At 43.7% G+C, this 18,355-nt stretch overlaps 2 protein-coding genes across 2 annotated transcripts in view; one reads left to right on the top strand and one right to left on the bottom strand.

The window, feature by feature from the left end:
• Nucleotides 1–9,091: 9,091 nt before the first annotated feature.
• DTX3L (deltex E3 ubiquitin ligase 3L) lies at nucleotides 9,092–16,685 on the bottom strand. The gene is made up of 5 exons (XM_060099010.1): nucleotides 16,250–16,685; nucleotides 15,200–15,405; nucleotides 11,788–13,323; nucleotides 11,148–11,365; nucleotides 9,092–10,184 (listed from the first exon to the last, which is right to left on the bottom strand). Exons 1-5 carry the CDS (start codon nucleotides 16,449–16,451, stop codon nucleotides 10,115–10,117), a joined length of 2,232 nt encoding a protein of 743 aa, XP_059954993.1. The 5' UTR covers nucleotides 16,452–16,685; the 3' UTR covers nucleotides 9,092–10,114.
• The window catches only part of PARP9 (poly(ADP-ribose) polymerase family member 9), a 32,147-nt gene continuing 30,102 nt past the window's right edge, over nucleotides 16,311–18,355 (top strand). Inside the window, exon 1 of the mRNA XM_060099009.1 lies at nucleotides 16,311–16,625. The gene's annotated coding sequence lies outside the window, so the exon portion shown is untranslated. The remainder of the gene's footprint in view (nucleotides 16,626–18,355) is intronic.

The raw sequence follows: 18,355 nt of genomic DNA, 5'->3' as shown, positions 1-18,355 counted from the left end.
CTCATGCAGCTTAATATCAAAAAAAAAAAAACAACCCAATCAAAAAATGGGCAGAAGACCTAAATAGACATTTCTCCAAAGAAGACATATAGATGGCCAAGAGGCATATGAAATGATGCTCAACATCACTGGTTATTAGAGAAATGCAAATCAAAACTACAATGAGGTATCACCTCACACCAGTGAGAATGGACATCATCAAAAAAATCTACAGGGGCTTCCCTGGTGGCGCAGTGGTTGAGAGTCCGCCTGCCGATGCAGGGGACATGGGTTCATGCCCCGGTCCGGGAAGATCCCACATGCCGCGGAGCGGCTGGGCCCGTGAGCCATGGCCACTGGGCCTGCGTGTCCGGAGCCTGTGCCCTGCAACGGGAGAGGCCACAACAGTGAGAGGCCCGCGTACCGCAAAAAAAAAAAAAAAATCTACAAACAACAAATGCTGGACAGGGTGTGGAGAAAAGGGAACCCTCTTGCACTGTTGGTGGGAATGTAAATTGATACAGCCACTATGGAGAACAGTATGGAGGTTCCTTAAAAAACTAAAAATAGAATTACTATATGACCCAGCAATCCCACTACTGGGCATATACCCAGAGAAAACCATAATTCAAAAAGACACATGTACCCCAATGTTCACTGCAGCACTATTTACAATAGCCAGGTCATAGAAGCAACCTAAATGCCCATCGACAAATGAATGGGTAAAGAAGATGTGGTACATATATACAATGGAATATTACTCCACATAAAAAGGAACAAAACTGGGTCATTTGTAGAGACATGGATGGGCCTAGAGAGTGTCATACAGAGTGAAGTAAGTCAGAAAGAGAAAAACAAATATTGTATATTAATGCATATATGTGGAGTCTAGAAAAATGGTACAGATGAACCTGTTTACAAGGCAGAAATAGAGACACAGACATAGCGAACAAACATATGGACACCAAGGGGGGAAAGGGGAGGTGGGATGAACTGGGAGATTGGGATTGACATATATATGTATATATGTATAAAATAGATACATATATGTATAAAATAGATAACTAATGAGAACCTGTTGTATAGCACAGGGAATTCCACTTCACTGTACAGTAGAAACTAACAACATTGTAAAACAACTATACCCCAGCAATTAAAAAAATTAAACAATCCAAATGTCCATCATAAATGAATGGATAAATAAAATGTGGTATATCCATACAATAGAGTATTATTTGGCAATAAAAAGTAACAAAGTTGATACATTCTACAACATGAATGAACCTTATTTGATCACTGTGGTTCTACTTATATGACACTCTGAAACTATAGGGACCAAAATCTGACCAGTGTTTGCCAGGGGCTCACCTGGAGTGAAGAGGTTGATTACAAAGGGACTGGTGGGAATTTGGGGGAGTGTTGAAGTTCTTTTATATCTTTGTATCTTGTGGTTGTTACACAATTGTATACACTTCTCAAAAGTCACAGAACTATATACTAAACAGTATGAATCTGCTGTATGTAAATTATACCTTAATTTTTAGAAATACAGGAAAAGTCAATAGCATTCATATACACAAATAATTAGTTAAAAGATATAGTGAATGAGAAAAGCTCATTTACAATAGCAAGAAAAAAAGATAAAATATATAGAAACAAACTTAGGAAATTTCTATGTAAAAAAGCATGAACACTCTTTAAAGACACAAAAGTAGATCTGAACAAACGAAATGGTGAGAACACCTCAACACCATCTCAAGATGTCAGCTCTGTGCAATTTAATTTACAAGTTTAATGCAATTCAAATAAAAATCCCAGCGAGCTTTTTTTTGACATTGGTCATAACTCAGAAGCCTATCCTAAAGTTCATAAGGAAAGAAAAGTACACAAGAATATGGAAGAAAACATTGAGATGGAAGAGCTCTGTAGGGGGACTAGCCCTGACTTTAACGTATATACAAAGCGTCTCTAAAACGGATGAATAAACAGGTCAATGGAGCAGTCAATGAAACAGAAGTTCCAGAATAGCCAAACTACACCTAAAAATCTAGTATATGATAAATAAAGGTGGTATCTCAAGTTACTGAGGCAGTGATAATCTTTTTAATAAATGCTGTTTGGATTTAAGTATTATCAGAGATAAAAATATGGATACCCATTCAGAAAACAAGATAAAATTAGATCCATTTCTCAAAACATACACAGGAATACACAGGAAACATACACAGGAAGTTTATTAAGGAATAAACTTCAAATGGATCAGAGATCTAAATGTAAGAAATAAAGCATTACGAATAGAAAAAAAAGCATGGGGAGACTATAACCTACATGTGATGTAGGGGAAAGCTTTTAAAATGTGACTAAAAGTCCAGATGCAGTAAAATGAAAGACTGGTAAATTTTACTATATAAAAATAAAAAACGTTTGCATGGCAAAAAAAAAAAAAAAAAAAAAAGCCACAATAAGCAAATTCAAAAGTCAAATGACAAAATGAGAGGAAATATTCATAGGATACATCACAATAAATGACTAATATCCCTAACTTATAAGGAAAGTTTAAAATTTGGGGGGAAAGAGGCCAAAAATACTATGGAAGAGACTACGCACAACTCTCCTCTCCCAGGACAAGCCAGGGTGGTGAGCACCTACACCAGGACAGGTGTAGAAGGACCGAGGTCTCTGCGCCGCTTTGCGCCCTGAGAGGCAGAGCGTCGCGCGTGCGCAGGACGCCTGGTGGGACAGCTGGATCTCCCCTTCCTCCCCGCCCGCCGCCCCCCGCCCCCACCCCGGCGCCCCTCACCATCCAACCTGAGGAAAAGCGCCAGGAAGAGGACGGGCTCCCCGGCTCCTGGTGGAACTCTGGCTCATGGCCTTCAGTCTCTTTGGGCTGAGGAAGTACAACTTGGAGGTCAGTTCTTCAAAGGGTCGGGGGCCCCAGCACCCCAGGACGCTTAGACCAGCAGCGGTGGGGGCGCAGGCACAGCCCTCCTCAGCTCTGCTCATCTGCCCCCACTGTCGGGCCCTGCCCCACCCAGCAGGCTGTGCCTTGATCCTCTTTCGGTTTCTTTTCTATGAAAATCGCTTATAGCTGTTTTAGGATTATGTCACCCTTTTGGGACAGACGTTGCTGTTAGACAAATTCTGGGGTCAAAATCCTGGACTCTGTAATTCATTAGTTGTGTAGACTCAGTCAACTGCATCTGTACAATGGGCAGAGCTGTAACTACTTCATGATGTTGTTGTCATGAGGCTTAAATGAGATAATGTCTGTAGAGTGCCTGGCATATTTTATTTTTAAAAAAATCAATATTAGTTCCCATTTCTGCTGGGCAACCCATTTCTACCCCACCCTACTTTCCCTACACACTCATCCTCAGAAAAATACACTGGGTCCTTTTCATGCCCCCTAAGACAGGGATAGAATCAGGTGTCCCTCCGGCCTGACATTATTTAATGTCATTCAGCCGACATGTAGTGAAGGCCCTGGCATCGTGTTCAGATTATAAAGATGATTTAGACATGGATCCCTTCTCTCTGGGGTAAGTGTATTAGTAAGGGGAAAGCAAAGCAAAGAGAAAGAATACACATTTACTTGCTGTATCTTGAAAGGTCCTGGCAGGATATAGATGGGTATACTCAAAATGCGTAAGTGGATTTTGATATCACGTCTGCATTAATAGAGATATGTATAATATATTAGGAAACCAGAGAAAAGGTGGTTCATAATTTGGAGACAAATTAGAAAGAAAGTTTCTATACTAGTAGCATTTGAGTAAGAACTTGAGAGATGAGGAAGAGATTTGTAAGAGGAGAATGAGGTGCTAGGCCATGAGAGGGAGAGAGAGCAAGAGAGAGTGAGAGCGCACCCTTGTGCGCAGAGCAAAGGCCAGAAGAATAAAAGTATAGACTGTGGTTTGGAAGAGTTGGTAGTCTGGTGTGAGTGGACCATCAGTGGCTTGGCGGGGAGGAAGGGACATGAGGCAAGCAAAGTAGAATGAAAAATACTTGACGGCCATGCTGTGGAGTTTGAACTTTATTTTCTAGGTCAGTGTCCTCAAAATATGGTTCCCAGACCAGCAGTATCAGCATCATCTGGGACCTTGTTAGGAATGAAGATTTGGGGGCACAACCTCACATCTACTGGGTCAGAAACTCTGGGGGTGGGTCTTAGCAATCTGTGTTTTACTGAGCCCTCCAGGTGATCTGACACAAGATCAAGTGTGAGAAGCACTGTTCTAGGCATCAGGGAGTCACTAAAGGCACTTCATCAGAGGAGTGATGCAATTGGAGCTGTTTTTTCAAAAGATAGTTTGAGGTGGGAGGAAGAAGGGGGAAGGGGACAGAGTCTTTAGGGGGTACTCCAGTGATTCTGGTGAGGGAACGAGGAAGATGCCAACTGGACAGTGAGCTTTGAAATGAGGGAGAGGCAGGACTGGTGACAATAGATTTGTGGGATATGGGTGTGGACAAAGAATGTCACCTGCCATTTCAGTGAAGAAAGGATGTTTTGGCTCTGAAGCCATCAACCACTGCAGCTGTCTTCCCCCACCCCTGACCCCCACAGTGCACCCCAAGGGGAATTTAGGATGGAGAAAAACAGGATACTGGCTCTAGATAGTGAAGATGCATAGTTTAGTGCTTTTCTATGTATATGGCTTATTGAAATTATTCCTTTGATATGCATCTTAACTTGCAAAGCAGTGGCACAGGATGGGGTAAGGGGTGAGACCCCAAGGTATTGCATAGCATTTTATCTTAGTTTGCCTCATTTCCCTGTTTGTTTGTTCTCACCTTCACTGACCTGATGTGCACCTCTCCAACAGATTGTTAGCGTCTTACTCTCTACCTAGGGCTCTGTTTTAGAGGCTGCAAGTCCCAATTAATAGAAAAGGAAATAGTGCCCAACTCCCATATGGAAATCAAGGCAGAAACAGTACTAAACCAAAAGATAAGTGTAAGGAAGTCCAACAAAAGTTTGGTTTTTTCTCCTAATGTCTGCTTTGATGCTATCTGTGATGGTGTGATTTATAATAAGAATATATGTTTGGTCTTCATCCCCATTTCTGGCACTGAGCTCCTAAAACCCTTGAAATTTCCACAGTGCTGAGAGTGAAAAGGGTTCTTTTGTTATGTTAATGAGGTGACTTTTGGGAAGCACCTAAGGTTGGGGGCTGGTTGCCAGAGAAACCAACCGTGATTAGAGGGTTGGAACTTTCAGTCCAGGGAGAGGAGAGGGACTGGAGATTGAGTCCAATCACCAATGACCAACGACTTAATCAGTCATGTCTATGTTTTTAAGCCTACATAAAAATCCAAAAGGACGGGGTTTGAAGAGCTTCTGGGTTTCAATTCACTTGGAGATCTGGGGAGAGTGGCTGTTGTCCAACTGAAGTTCATGTGCCAGATGCACAGTGAGGCCAAACAAACTGAAATGTTGGAGTTTGGAATGGAGAAAGGTTTATTGCAGGGCCAAGAAAGGAGAATGGACAGCTCATGCTCAAAAGACCCAAACTCCCTGATGGTTTTTGGGGAAGAGTTTTTATAGGCAAAATTGGGTTGGGGAGAGAGCTGCAGGGTGTGTGACCTCCCTCTGATGGTTTGGTGGGGAGGTAACTGGGTGGTGTTCCTGGAATCTCAATCATCAGCTGTCTGGTTCCAACCAGTCTGAAGTCCACATGCTTGTTTTCAGCCTGAAGTTACCATCCTCCACCTGGGTGGGGAGCTTAGTTCCTGTAGAAGAACTCAGAGATGATAAAAGAAATTTTCACATGTTGAGGTAAACATGAGTTAACTTGAATTTTATGCTAACTAGAATAGCCAGTTTGTGGCCTATCAAACATACATTGTACATCTGCTTTAATTATTAAAGAAAAGGGTGCATTGACCAGAAGTAAAGAATGTCCATGTTAAAAATAAAGATTAAATGCCTCCCTTCCTGGGATGCCAATGCTGGTACTCCTTTGATGATGAGAATACCTTCCCAGGTGCGAAGGCCATACTACTTGCTGTGTACGTCCTGATCTGTTTTTTGTGGGGTTTTTTTGTTTTTGCTTTTGAAACCTTGAAGGAATGTATCCCTGATTTGTTTGATGTTCTTTGTTCTGATAAGACATACAACTGTGCTGAAAACCATGCTTCTCCAGAGCAGGTCTCAAGAGTTATCTGAGAGGCTGTCTTCTGGGCTATAGTCCTCAGTGTGGCTCAGATAAAACTCTTTTCTATTCCTATTAAAATTGTTTACTGATTATTTTTGTGGACAGAGATATGTATCAGATTGTTATGTATGCCCCTTGAGGAGGAACCAGGAGCCTGCCCATTGCTGCATTATTGCTTCTTGACTGCCTTTCCTTTGTTTCTGCATTCCCTCACTCTAATTAGTAACTGTTTGAATCTGCCCTTTGGAACTCAGGGAAGGTCTAGGAGGCTGAAACCTTTTTCCTACAAACAAGAAACGGGGGACACGGAAATGCTTTCGTACCTAGGAGAGCCCCACAGGGTTCTGCTCGGTTTCGTGGCACACCTGGAAAAGGCATGGAAGCTCCATGCCCTTTCCCCATATGCATCTCTTCCATCCAGCTGTTCCTGAGTTATATCATTTTATAGTAAACCAGTAATCTAGTGAGTAACCTGGTTTCCTGAGTTCTGTGAGCTGCTTTAGCAAATTACTTGAACCCAAGGAGGGGGTCATGGGAACCTCTGATTTTATAGTCATTGGGTCAGAAGCACAAGAACAATCTGGACTTGCAATTGGCACCTGAACTGGAGGGCAGTCTTGTGGGGCTGAGCCCCTACCTCTGGAATCTGATGCTATCCCCCAGGTAGAAAGTGTCAGAATTGAGTGGAATTGTAGGACACTCAGCTGGTGTTGGATTGCTTGGATGTATGGGGGAAAATCCCACACATTGAGATTGGATGCAGAAACTTACTATCTTTAGGGAGACATCAAATATCTCAATATTATTTGTTATTCTCTTTTTTCCTTTGGAGAAAAAAGGGGCCCTAATTTGCTGGGGCCTAGTGAGCCATTTCAGTAATCCAGCGCTAATGCTAGAAAGGTGAAACAAAAACTCTTGCAGCAAGGAGGGGCAAGTGTAGTTTGATGGGTTATTATGTATGCTTTCTCTAGAAGGAGAGAAGAGATGAAACCTGCAGCCTACCTTTACCTTTGTAGTAACCTATGTGTTAAGGAGGAAAAATACTAAGAAATGTGATTTTTACAGCTGAATGTGGCAGCAGTGAAGTCAATAGTAAAGTTCTACTGTGATACTATTTAGCAAAAGCTACACACAAGGGCCTCCCTGGTGGCGCAAGTGGTTGGGAGTCCGCCTGCCGATGCGGGGGATGCGGGTTCGTGCCCCGGTCTGGGAGGATCCCATATGCCGCGGAGCGGCTGGGCCCGTGAGCCGTGGCCGCTGGGCCTGCGCGTCCGGAGCCTGTGCTCCGCGACGGGGGAGGCCACAACAGTGAGAGGCCCGCATACCGCAAAAAAAAAAAAAAAAAAAAAAAGCTACACACAAAATCAAGCAAAGACACATGGTATGTTGTACACTGTATGTATTGTAGGAAACACCCAGAATCTAAACCTAAGGGAAAAGAAAAAAGAAGTGGGAAGGAACGCAATCTGTTCCTAAAATGGATATAACTTTATAGCAGATATCAATGATAATACCTTCCAAAGAGCAAAAGCAGTAATCCAAAGGCTCACCAACCACACTATAAAACTTGCGTACACATTGCAATCAAGGATCCAGACCTTAGCAGGGACCAAACTTTTGCTTTTTTGAAGCAAATTTAGCTAAAATATCCATAGATACAAAACAATCATAACTCTAAGACTTTAATGAATCACCAAAAACTAAATGTCTAATCTGATTCTTTTAAAAAAGACATATCATTTACCTTAAACTTCCTCAACTCTCTGGACAAAGAAAAAGATTCTGGGATTTTAAGTTCTTCAAACAGGAATTCCTCAGAGGAAATCTGCTTTGAGCACTGTGCAGGAATCCATTTCTGAGAGAAGCTCAGAATAATGGGAAGTCCTCAGCCTCCTCCATGGAGGAAAAGACCCCTGTAAGAGACAGTACAGCTCCAGGGCACAGAAGCCTTGGAGCCAGACTAACTCCTTCGAATCCCAGAACTGCTGCTTATTAATTATGTGACCTTTGTCAAGGTACTTATCCTCTCTGTGCATGTTTTCTCAGTTATGAAATGGGGATACCAACAGTATCCATCACACAGATATAAAGCTCTTATAAAGGGGACAAAATAAGAACACAATATTAACTATTATTGTCTGACCAAAAAAAAAACTGTGTGTACACGTATCTTTAGGAAAAGAAAATGACATCACTTTCATCATTTTTGGAGAGAGGCTGGGACATGGATAACAAGATAGTTTGCTATTAAAACTTTCTTCTGACTTGAGGAACCATTTAAAAGTAAATTTTTTTTTTTTTTTTTTTTTTTTTTTTTGCGGTATGCGGGCCTCTCACTGTTGTGGCCTCCCCCGTTGCGGAGCACAGGCTCCGGACGCGCAGGCTCCGGACGCGCAGGCTCAGCGGCCATGGCTCACGGGCCCAGCCGCTCCGCGGCATATGGGATCCTCCCAGACCGGGGCACGAACCCGTATCCCCTGCATCGGCAGGCGGACTCTCAACCACTTGCGCCACCAGGGAGGCCCTAAAAGTAAATTTTGACATGTCCGTATTCCTTATGGTAGGCACGACTCTAGCCTTTTCTCTGTCCAGACAATTTTAGGGAGACATATTTTAAGGGAGAAAGCATGACGTGGTAGGACTTAGCAAAAGGGAGGAAAAGGGTTTTTTCTCATTTTTCTCATGAGAAGATGAGAGTCTATGGAGATTCCTGTGATTTATCTGTTAAAACTGCAAGTGGGGTATACATAAAAGTACAATAGGGCTTCCCTGGTGGCGCAGTGGTTGAGAGTCTGCCTGCCGATGCAGGGGACGTGGGTTCGTGCCCCGGTCCGGGAGGATCCCGCATGCCGCGCAGCGGCTGGGCCCGTGAGCCATGGCCGCTGAGCCTGCGCATCCAGAGCCTGTGCTCTGCAACGGGAGAGGCCACAGCAGTGAGAGGCCCGCGTACCACACACACACACACACACAAAAGTACAATAATATCCAGAGGGAAAAGTGTTCAGAGGTGGGTAGCATTACTAGGGCAAGGGAAGTGCACACCATATGGCAGGTTATAAGAATCAGCAGGGAGCAAAGACAAAGTTAGAGGCCGGTCAGAGTTCAGAGGTCATGAGTTCTGGAGTAAGAAACTCCGTTTCCCAAATAAGTGGTGAGGACTCCAGAGCTGTCTTCCTTACTCCTGCCTCTGCCAAAGATTTAGGGAACATGTTTCTCTGCGGGGTTACTAGCAACTTGAGTCAGGCAGCAAACACTTATTAAGCACCAACTGTTCACCAGGCTCTGTGTTGTCAAAAATAATAGCCTTATTCCCTTTATTACCAAGGTTGCTCAGTCTCTGTCCTGGCCACTCCTCTGGCCATGGGGCAGGGAGATTAACGTATGTCTCTAATTTTCCATAATCAAAGCCCTCCTCCCACCCGACCACCTTTCACATTAGGGTTCTACTTTTAGGGTAGGGATCAAAGAGCAAACAGACAAAACTGAGGGACTACCCGAGAGATGGCAATAAAAGGAGGATCCACTGACAGCTGGTACTTCAGTTGAACAACACAGAAGATGATTTCAGATCCACAGCACTCCACCCCTCTAGCCTCCACAAGGATGACACGAGAATGAGGCACACTACCTCTGCAGCAAGATTACACAGATCTCCGGGGCTTTTATCGTCCAGAAAATGTAACACTCCAGAAATGACAGACCAGCAGATTCTTACTCTTACACAAAGCACTTCTTTTCTTTTTTTCTGGCTGTGCAGCCAGGATTTTAGTTCCCCAACCACAGGATCGAACCTGTGCCCCCTGCAGTGGAAGCGCTGGGAGTCCTAACCCCTGCACTGCCGGGGAATTCCCCACAAACCACTTCTTGAGATGAAACAATTTTAAAGGTGTTTTTACATAAGGATTTAGATTAGAATTTACTCTGCTTCTTCAACTGTGCCTTTTGCAAGCTTGGCTCAATTTATCCTTCCAGTACTCCTCTTACTCAATTCCTTTATCTTTCAGCTCCTGTTTGACGCGTTTCAGATAGTCAGGATCAGGGTAGCCATAACTGCAGAAGAAAAAGGCCCTTAGTTTCATCACAGATGGTTTTAAAGAATCTGTACAGTAGGTCCCTGGCATTAACATTCAGTGTTGCAAATATTCACAAGCAATCCTGAAGGCTGATTTGTAAGTGTGCTGATGTGAGTCATTTCGCTAGTGAGTAGGCCTAGCTGTCTGCCCAGGATCTGCATTCCAACAAGACTTTAATTTGCAGCTCATGGTAAGCAATGACTCTTATAAAGTTATAATATACTATATTTTTAGGGAGGGTAATCATTTTGCTACAGGAAGATTTTCAAATTTGGGAAATTAAGTCTTAAGATGTATTCCCTTTTGAATATTAAGGGTCTGAGGTATTCTATCTGAATTTCATAAAGAGCAATTGGATTGCCCATAAAACAACTTCCATCTCCATTAATTAAGACTTTTTCTAGAGTTCTGTTAGCCAAGTGGATTTAGGATCTCTATGGACTCATGGGAGGGGAGGGTAGAAGAAAGGGTGATCTTAAAAGTTAAGACGAAGTAAATAACATTCCTAGCATCTACCCTTCAAATAGACATGAAACCCCAAATTAAATCACCTTAGATACCATTCATCTTGGATTCTGAAGATCTGCTGCCCACTGTATGACGCTTTTATTAACTTATTTATTACTGCCTTATATCTGCTTATATCTTGTATCTATATATCTTATATCTTATATCTATATTTATTACTGCCTTATATCTGCTTATATCTTATAACTTATATCTGCTGCCCACTGTATGACGCTTTGTGGTTGGGAGGGTAGAAGGTCATAGGAAGCAATCTTTCTGTCTTTGAGATGATCACCCCAGATGAGCATCTGTCAAAACACTGCATCCAATCCCACTGCTGGAAACTGTCTCCTTGCAGTCACATCCTCAAATTGCCATGTTTTACGACCTCTAAATTCTGTTCAGCAGCCATTCTGTTTTAAAAGCTTCTCACCTTTCTGGTCCCCCAGACCTGGACGTTTTGTGGTGGATATCATTCCACGTAATGACATCTGAGATTCCTAATACTCGAGAGTCTCCCACTGTGAAAATCAGTTTTTGGTCAAAGGCCCTACGAAGCAGATGCAAAACCTCATTTCCTTCCTTGTTATCAGGCAAGTATGCAGTTCGATGTATTCCAGAAAATCTCTTTCCTGGGTTTGGGTGCTCTTTCTATATGAAGGCAAGAAAATGTCACATGAAAACATTGTGTCAGAATTTTACTATATGTGTAGATGTGTTCACATGCATATAGAGCAAACAAATATCAACAAAAGTATTCAAGGTTTGCTCACGTTCCCCATATAATTCATATTTCTCCTCTTTCCCCAAGTTCATGCTGGGAACACTATCCACCTTCCTGACTTCCCCCACTCCAGCGCACAATCACCACCCACCCTTTCTCTGCCTTAATAGACACAAAAGATACCTAAATTATAAGCAGACATTGTTACTTTTATCAGCATTTAAAATCCTTGCACATGACCATGGAGATAACTACCTGGGAAATCCACTGTCTAATTGGTAACAGAACAGTCCCTGTTGCTCTGGTAATCCCAGCATACTGGAAACCCATGGACCTCAGAAACACTTACTGTTTGTATGCCTTCTTTAATACTGTAAGTAATCATAATGGTGCCAAAGGATTCATAACCTGGAAGTGAGTCTCTTTGGAAAATGATCTGCATGCTTCCATCTGGCTGATTCCCTTTCTGGACACCATAGGAAGTCTGGCATATAGGACAGACTGGCTTATATGACAAGGCTTCGTTGATACAAGGGCTGCAGAAATCATGCTTGCACTTTGAGAGCACTTGTCTGTTACTAATGGTGTTCAAACAGATGGTACATATGTCCTTTTCCTCGTCCACTTCTGACACCTCAGAACTGGTAGAGCGCTGCAATGTTGGTGAAGCTGTTTTCGAATCATTACTATCAGTGTCTGTGGGTGTTTCATTCCATTTCTCTCTAGCTAATGGAGACATTCCCCCTCTGTTTAAGACATACTGTTTTGCCTTTGTAAGGTGATTTGGCAACCCAATCAAAGTCATTGACTCTTGATTTAGCACAAAGTCTATATCTGGATGCCTTTTTCGAAAGTCATCAGAGAACTTGGTCCCATGTAAGTGCTTTCTCTCCTTGCCCAAAAGTTTCAGCAAAAGAACTTCTCTCATAATCTGACATGAGACATGTTGATAGGCATCGATGAAACTTGAATAAGCATGCACAGATAGATCTAACTCCTTGGTTTTAGGTTCAAATAGAATGCAGGTTTTCTGACTTGTTCCCAAAACCTTACTTTGAGTGTCGTACTTTTTTTCTATCTGTGATATCTCCTGGAGTAACTCTGCTTCTAAAAGCTTATAGTGAGCAGTGTCAACCTCAATTCCATTCATCATGTGCTTGGGAGTCAATATTTTCACAGGTGCCTTGACAAGACTTTCAGAGATTTCTGAGGCAAGAAAATGTTTGGCAGCTGAAATGTCATATGCGGTCCCAAGGAGAGTTAATTCTCCTCCTTTCTCCTTTACGAGGAGCTTTGTAAACTGGTGATTTAATTCCTGTTTGATTTTGTGTGCCTGCTTACTGTCTGCCAGAGCAACACATTCCTGCTTCAGAGTCTCCACACTCTTCTGAAATTCTCTGACAAAATACTCGCGAGCTGTTTCGAGGCTACCTGATTGACTTGAGGTGAAGTCTAAATAGACCATATTCGGAGAACTCTTCTGCATTTTTATTTTTGTACCAAATCTTTTTTCTATTGAGTATATTTTATCAGGGCAGGTGTATGTGAAGTATTCAAAGAAAGCCGAGGGAACTTCAAAACGGTTGCTTTTTTCTTCGGACCTGGTTTTTGGTTCAGAGGGAGAAACACAGCTGTTCCCGTCCTGCTGATGGAGTGGCTCCCCCTCTGTTGTCAAAGGGGAAGGTTCTCGTTTCTGCTCCTTTTCCAGGAGTTGTTTACTCAAGAAGCCATGTATTTTTTCAATATCTCTGAAGTCACCACGCACTTTCTCAGTTCCTTCATCGCCCTTCACTCGTTCGACACTGGGGCAGAGAATGGCGATGAGTTCCCTCTGCTCTTTAGAGAACAGGTGACAGTTCAGTTCAGCTGTGACAGTAAGAAAGATCTGAAATTTTAAAAGGGAACAAATAAAATCTATTAGACATCCAGGTCTATGTTCCTCTCAGGAGAATGTCTAGAGACTAGAGAAATAACTGCTGTGACTTCTTTCCAATCCTTTTTGCAAAGCATGCAATGTATTACAACCCAGAGGCACCCAGCCCTGTCTGTACATTAGAATGGCCTGGGGAAAGAAAAAAAAAAAAAAACCCAAGGCCCAAGCACATCTCCAGAGATTCTGATGTAAATGTAGAGCCTGGGCACTAACATTTTTAAAAGTTCCATGGACAGGAAGTCTGGATTCTAGAGCTGCCACTATTGCTTTGACCTTGGGGAGTAGGGCAGAGGGAAGGCACTTCGTTCGACTTTCTGGGTAAATTGCTGTGTTTCTCACTGAAGAGTGTGAGCCTGGGAGGGAGCCATAAATCTGAGGATGATGTTTTTTCCTATTATTGTTTTTTCTCTTCTGCCCTCGTCCTTCTTTCTTTTTTTCTCTTTTTAAAAAACAAAACAAAACTAACCCCCTAACTGCATGCAATGTTGCTGGGTCCTCTAAACCCTGGCCTTTAGAAGCTCAAGTATAAGAAAAAACACCAGATTAGGTGAAAAAGGACAGAGGCAAATTGAATGTAATATAAAAGCAAGATTTCTAATGTTTTGTTCTCCCTCGAGGTCTTTGCACAAGCTATTTCCTCTGCATATAACATCCTTCCTCTAGATCTTCAAAATGTTTCCTGAATCCAGCCACTTCTCACACCTCCATCAGGACCACCAGAGTCCAAGCCATTGTAACCTTGCACCTGGCTCACTGCAACCCCTCCTAACTGGACTCTGACCTTCCACTTCAGCCTCTTCCTAGATTCTGTTCTCCACACAGCAGCCAGAGTAATCCTGCAGAAATGTGAATCAGATCACTCTATTCCCCTGCTTAAAACCATCTAAGGAATCTCCTAACATTTAAGTTAAAATCCAAAGTCCTAACCTTCATCCCTCAAAGACCTGACTTCTAGGTACCTCTCCAAGTTCCTCTCTCACTCTCTCTCTTGCTCTCTGCCCTCCAGCCACGCTGGTCTCCCTCTTTGAAGCTCTTGGGCTCAGGATGTGAGCTCCTGTCTGGATGTGTGTGGGGAGGGGGGGAGGGGGGTGTCAGCTTTACACTTGTTTTTTTCCCTCTGCCTAGAACCTTCTTCCCCTAGAAATCCACTTAGCTAGCTCCCTTACTTCATTTGTGTCTCTACTCTGAGGTCACCTCATTTGAGAGGTTTTTCCTGATATCCTATTTAAAAGAGTAGTCCTGTTACTATCATTTATCCTGCTTTATTCTTCTTCCTAGCAGATATTTATCACTGGCAGATATTTTATTCCATATCTATATGTTTACTATTATTCTCTGGTTCCCTCACTAGAATGTAAGGTCCCTGAGGGCAGGGTCTGCTGTGTTCCTGGCTGATCTTCAGCTCCTGTGACAGTGCCTGGCACACAGTAGGCAGTTGATACTGATTTGTCCAATGACTCTGCATGGCTGGCCCCTGCTCATCATTCAAGTCTCAGGCCAAATGTCACCTCCTCAGAGACTTTGACTTCTGGTCAGAAATAACACAGATTCCTTCTCCTTCTTTGCCCTGGCCCTGTCACTCTCTAAGGCAAAACCCCATTATATTTTCTCCTTAGCACATATCACTGTCTGAAATGGTTTTATTTATTTTGTTTTCTTGCTTATTGTCTTTCTGTGTACCTCTCCATCCCCAGCAGGGACCTGTCTGTTGTGTTCACCTCTGTGTCCAATGTCTACAACAGTGCCAGGCTCATAATAAATCCTCAGCAAATGGTCCCTGGACTGGAGAGTTAGTTGGAAGAACATACCTAGCTCCTTCAATACTCACCTTCTGGACACAGGAATCCACAGCGCTAGAAATGTCCTTTTCATTTGGATGCTTCTCACCAGGGCTTGCCCCTTTTCGTGACTGTGTCAAAGAAGACATCCTGGTGTTCTTCTCTACTGCATTTTCATTGGGTTCCAGGAAAATAGTCACAGGTTTGTTGTCCACTATAATTTGGTGCTTTCCTTTCTTCAACACTCCCTCCTTACCTTTGGAGACATTAAATATATACATACACATAGAAATGGGAGCAATTTCAAATAATCCTGTTACTCATGCATCTGTACCTTGCCCCAGCACCCTCCCAGTAAGGGCTGCTCCCTGCATCCTGGAATGGTGGGTTGGTGATAAGGTGAGGGAGCTATTCAAAACTCTAAAGTAGGCAGCTTAAGTTCTACTGTAGAAAGGAAAGCTTCATGATAATGGAATATTGTCCACTCATTAAAAGTCATGTTCCTGAAACTGTTGCCAGTTCCCCATTTCAATGACACTCATTATGAGTTAACTGAAAACAGCAGGAATCAGAAGTGCAGACTCAGTTTTAGAACTACTATGTGTTTACTGACATTCAGAGGAAAAGGCTGGGAGGAAATATATCAAAATGTTCACATTGTTTCTCTCCAGGTGGTTTTCTTTATTCTTTTCTCCCTTTTCCATAGTGAGCATATATAACTTTTCGAATTCTCAAAAACAAATCAGTGGAATAATTATGTAAAACATAAAAGTGAAATTCCTAAGTGACAAGGGCTGACAAGCGTCTCGGGGTGGCAAGCTTGTTCTGAGAGCTGAGAAATAGGAGTCACGGCGAGGAGACTGCGAAGTATCAACTTTAAGGCGCAGTCGGCCCAGGTCAGAGACTGGGCACTTGTGAGCTCTGTCCTCCTCTCTGGGGCTCCGCCTCTTGCCAGCAGGACCCCCAGGTTCCTGTTCCCCCACCAGACTTTCTCCCGCCCTCTCTCCTAGGTTAGCTTGAACTGGGTCTGCATGGAGCCCCCCACCCCTCCCATCTTCCCAGGGACGGTGGTTGCCACCCAGCCCGGGCCCGCAGCTCACTCGCCCTTTGCAGGAACTGCACCCGGAAGGTGTCCGAGTTGGGGTCGTTGCGGTCCCGGGCCTGCACGGTGCACTCCCCGCCGCCCGACTCTCGGCTCTGGAAGTACTTTTCCAGCTTCCATGGTAGGTGGGTGCCGGGATGCGACACCCGCACGAGCAGCGGGGACGGCGGGCAGAGGTTCGAAGCCATGGCTCTCCGCATGGGGAAGACGCCGCGACTCGCGACGCAGCTGTGCCGGGCCCGGGCAAGGGTGAGTCGGGCCCCGCCGCCCTGGAGCGCAAAGTTTCAGTTTCGCTTTCCTGGAGATCTCTTTCGGTTCCCGGCAGAGCCGCACCCGCTCCTCTCTTCGCTGCTCTCCCTGCCGCGGACTGCCGGGTGAGTAGGTCCTGTCCCCTGTTCCCGGGGCGGTGGGGCGCCGAGGCGCCCAGGTCTCCTCTCCTGCGGACTCGGGCGGGGAGCGGGCCGGGGAGAAGCGGTCGAGAGACGCGCCCAGGGCCAAGCCTCCCCTGGTGAGGATGGAGGCTGGGCAGATGCCCAAGTCAAAGAAAGTTTCTCCTGAGTTTGTGATTCCTTTTAACTCTTACTGTTGTTACTGTTATTTGCAGCTGAAATGTAATTCACATTCTGAATTCAGGTTAAACTTACCTACATTTTTAAAAAATTTGAATTTGTTCACCTGCGTTGTGACACATCACATGTTACCTTCTCTAACGCTATGCTTTAGACTGGCTCTTGGGGCTTTTATGCTCTCATTTCTCGATTTGGCCAACAATACTGAACTGCATGCTGTGCCCTGTGTACTAGGGAATAAAGGTGAAGGGGGGGGGGCACCTGACCTCACCTGCTGGTAAGGTGAGGTAGACTTGTGACTAAAGAAGCAAAATCTCTTGAAGGCCTTGATAGGAAGTTTGAAGAAGAATCTTAAAAGAGAGAAGGAGAGGGAGGGCTGGGGAGCATCAAAAGCACAGAGACCACTGTATCTGAAGCACAGAGGGGACACTGAGGCCTTGGGAAGCCGTGATGAGTAAGGGAGATGACAGAGGAAGGGTCTAGATCAGCGCTGTCCAATAGAAATATAATGTGAGCTACATATTAATTTAAAATTTTTAGTAGCTATAAGTTTTAAAGTACAAACAGGTGAAATTAATTTTAATTTTATGTTATTTAGCTCACTATATCCTAAATTAACCATTTAGGCATGTAATCAATGTTAAAAACTTATTAATGAGATATTTTACATTCTTTTTTGTCAGCCTGAGTCGTTGCAATCCAGTGTTTATCTCACATTTACATCACCTTTCCATTGTGATTAGCCACGTTTCAAGTGCTCAAGAGCTACATGTGGCTAATGACCCACACTGGACAGCACAGTTCTAGACGGTGAGAAGTCTTCACGATCAGTAACGAGATATGGAAGGCTTGTAGGCAGGGCAAGCAGGAGAGTGACATGTCAGATGTGCATTTTAGAAAGCTGGTGTTGACAATCATGTGAAGGACACATTTCCATGCAGGGATGAATGGAGGCGGAGAGGCCAGAGGTAAGGTTTTTTTGCACGTGGTTGGTAAGACTGGAAATGGGTGAGTCTTTATGAAGAGCAATTTGGCAGTGCTATCAGAATTATGACTGCGTATACATCCCTATTGTGCAGTTCCACTTCTAGGAATTTGTCCCGTTTATTGATTAGCACCTGTGTGAAGTGACCTATGTACTAAGTTGTTCTTTACAGCCTTTTTTATAATAGTAAAAGTTTAGAAACTCCTTGTGTCCATAAAAGAGGGTACTAGCAGTTGAATAACTTACAGTGCGTCTATGCAATGGAATGCAATGAGCAGTAGAAAGAAGGAAGACCCTTTCTATATGCTAACATGGAAAGATTTCTAGAATTACATTAAATGGAAAAGGGAAGATGCAGAACAGTGTGTATAACATGCTACCTTTTGAGGATGGGCACAGGCTCTGAAGAGCACTCTGACCAAGGTGATGTCCCAGAGCTTCCTCCCCATGAGGGCAAAGACCCAGAGGTGAAGGAGAGTTTGGAGAACATCGAGTAGTGCCATTTCGCGGCACTGTAGTTCCGCCTGAGCATTGGGTATGTAAAGGGGAG

The sequence above is a fragment of the Mesoplodon densirostris genome, chromosome 5 (assembly GCF_025265405.1).
Source record: "Mesoplodon densirostris isolate mMesDen1 chromosome 5, mMesDen1 primary haplotype, whole genome shotgun sequence".
Lineage (NCBI taxonomy): Eukaryota > Metazoa > Chordata > Mammalia > Artiodactyla > Ziphiidae > Mesoplodon > Mesoplodon densirostris.
This window is presented reverse-complemented; position numbering and strand designations above follow the sequence as displayed.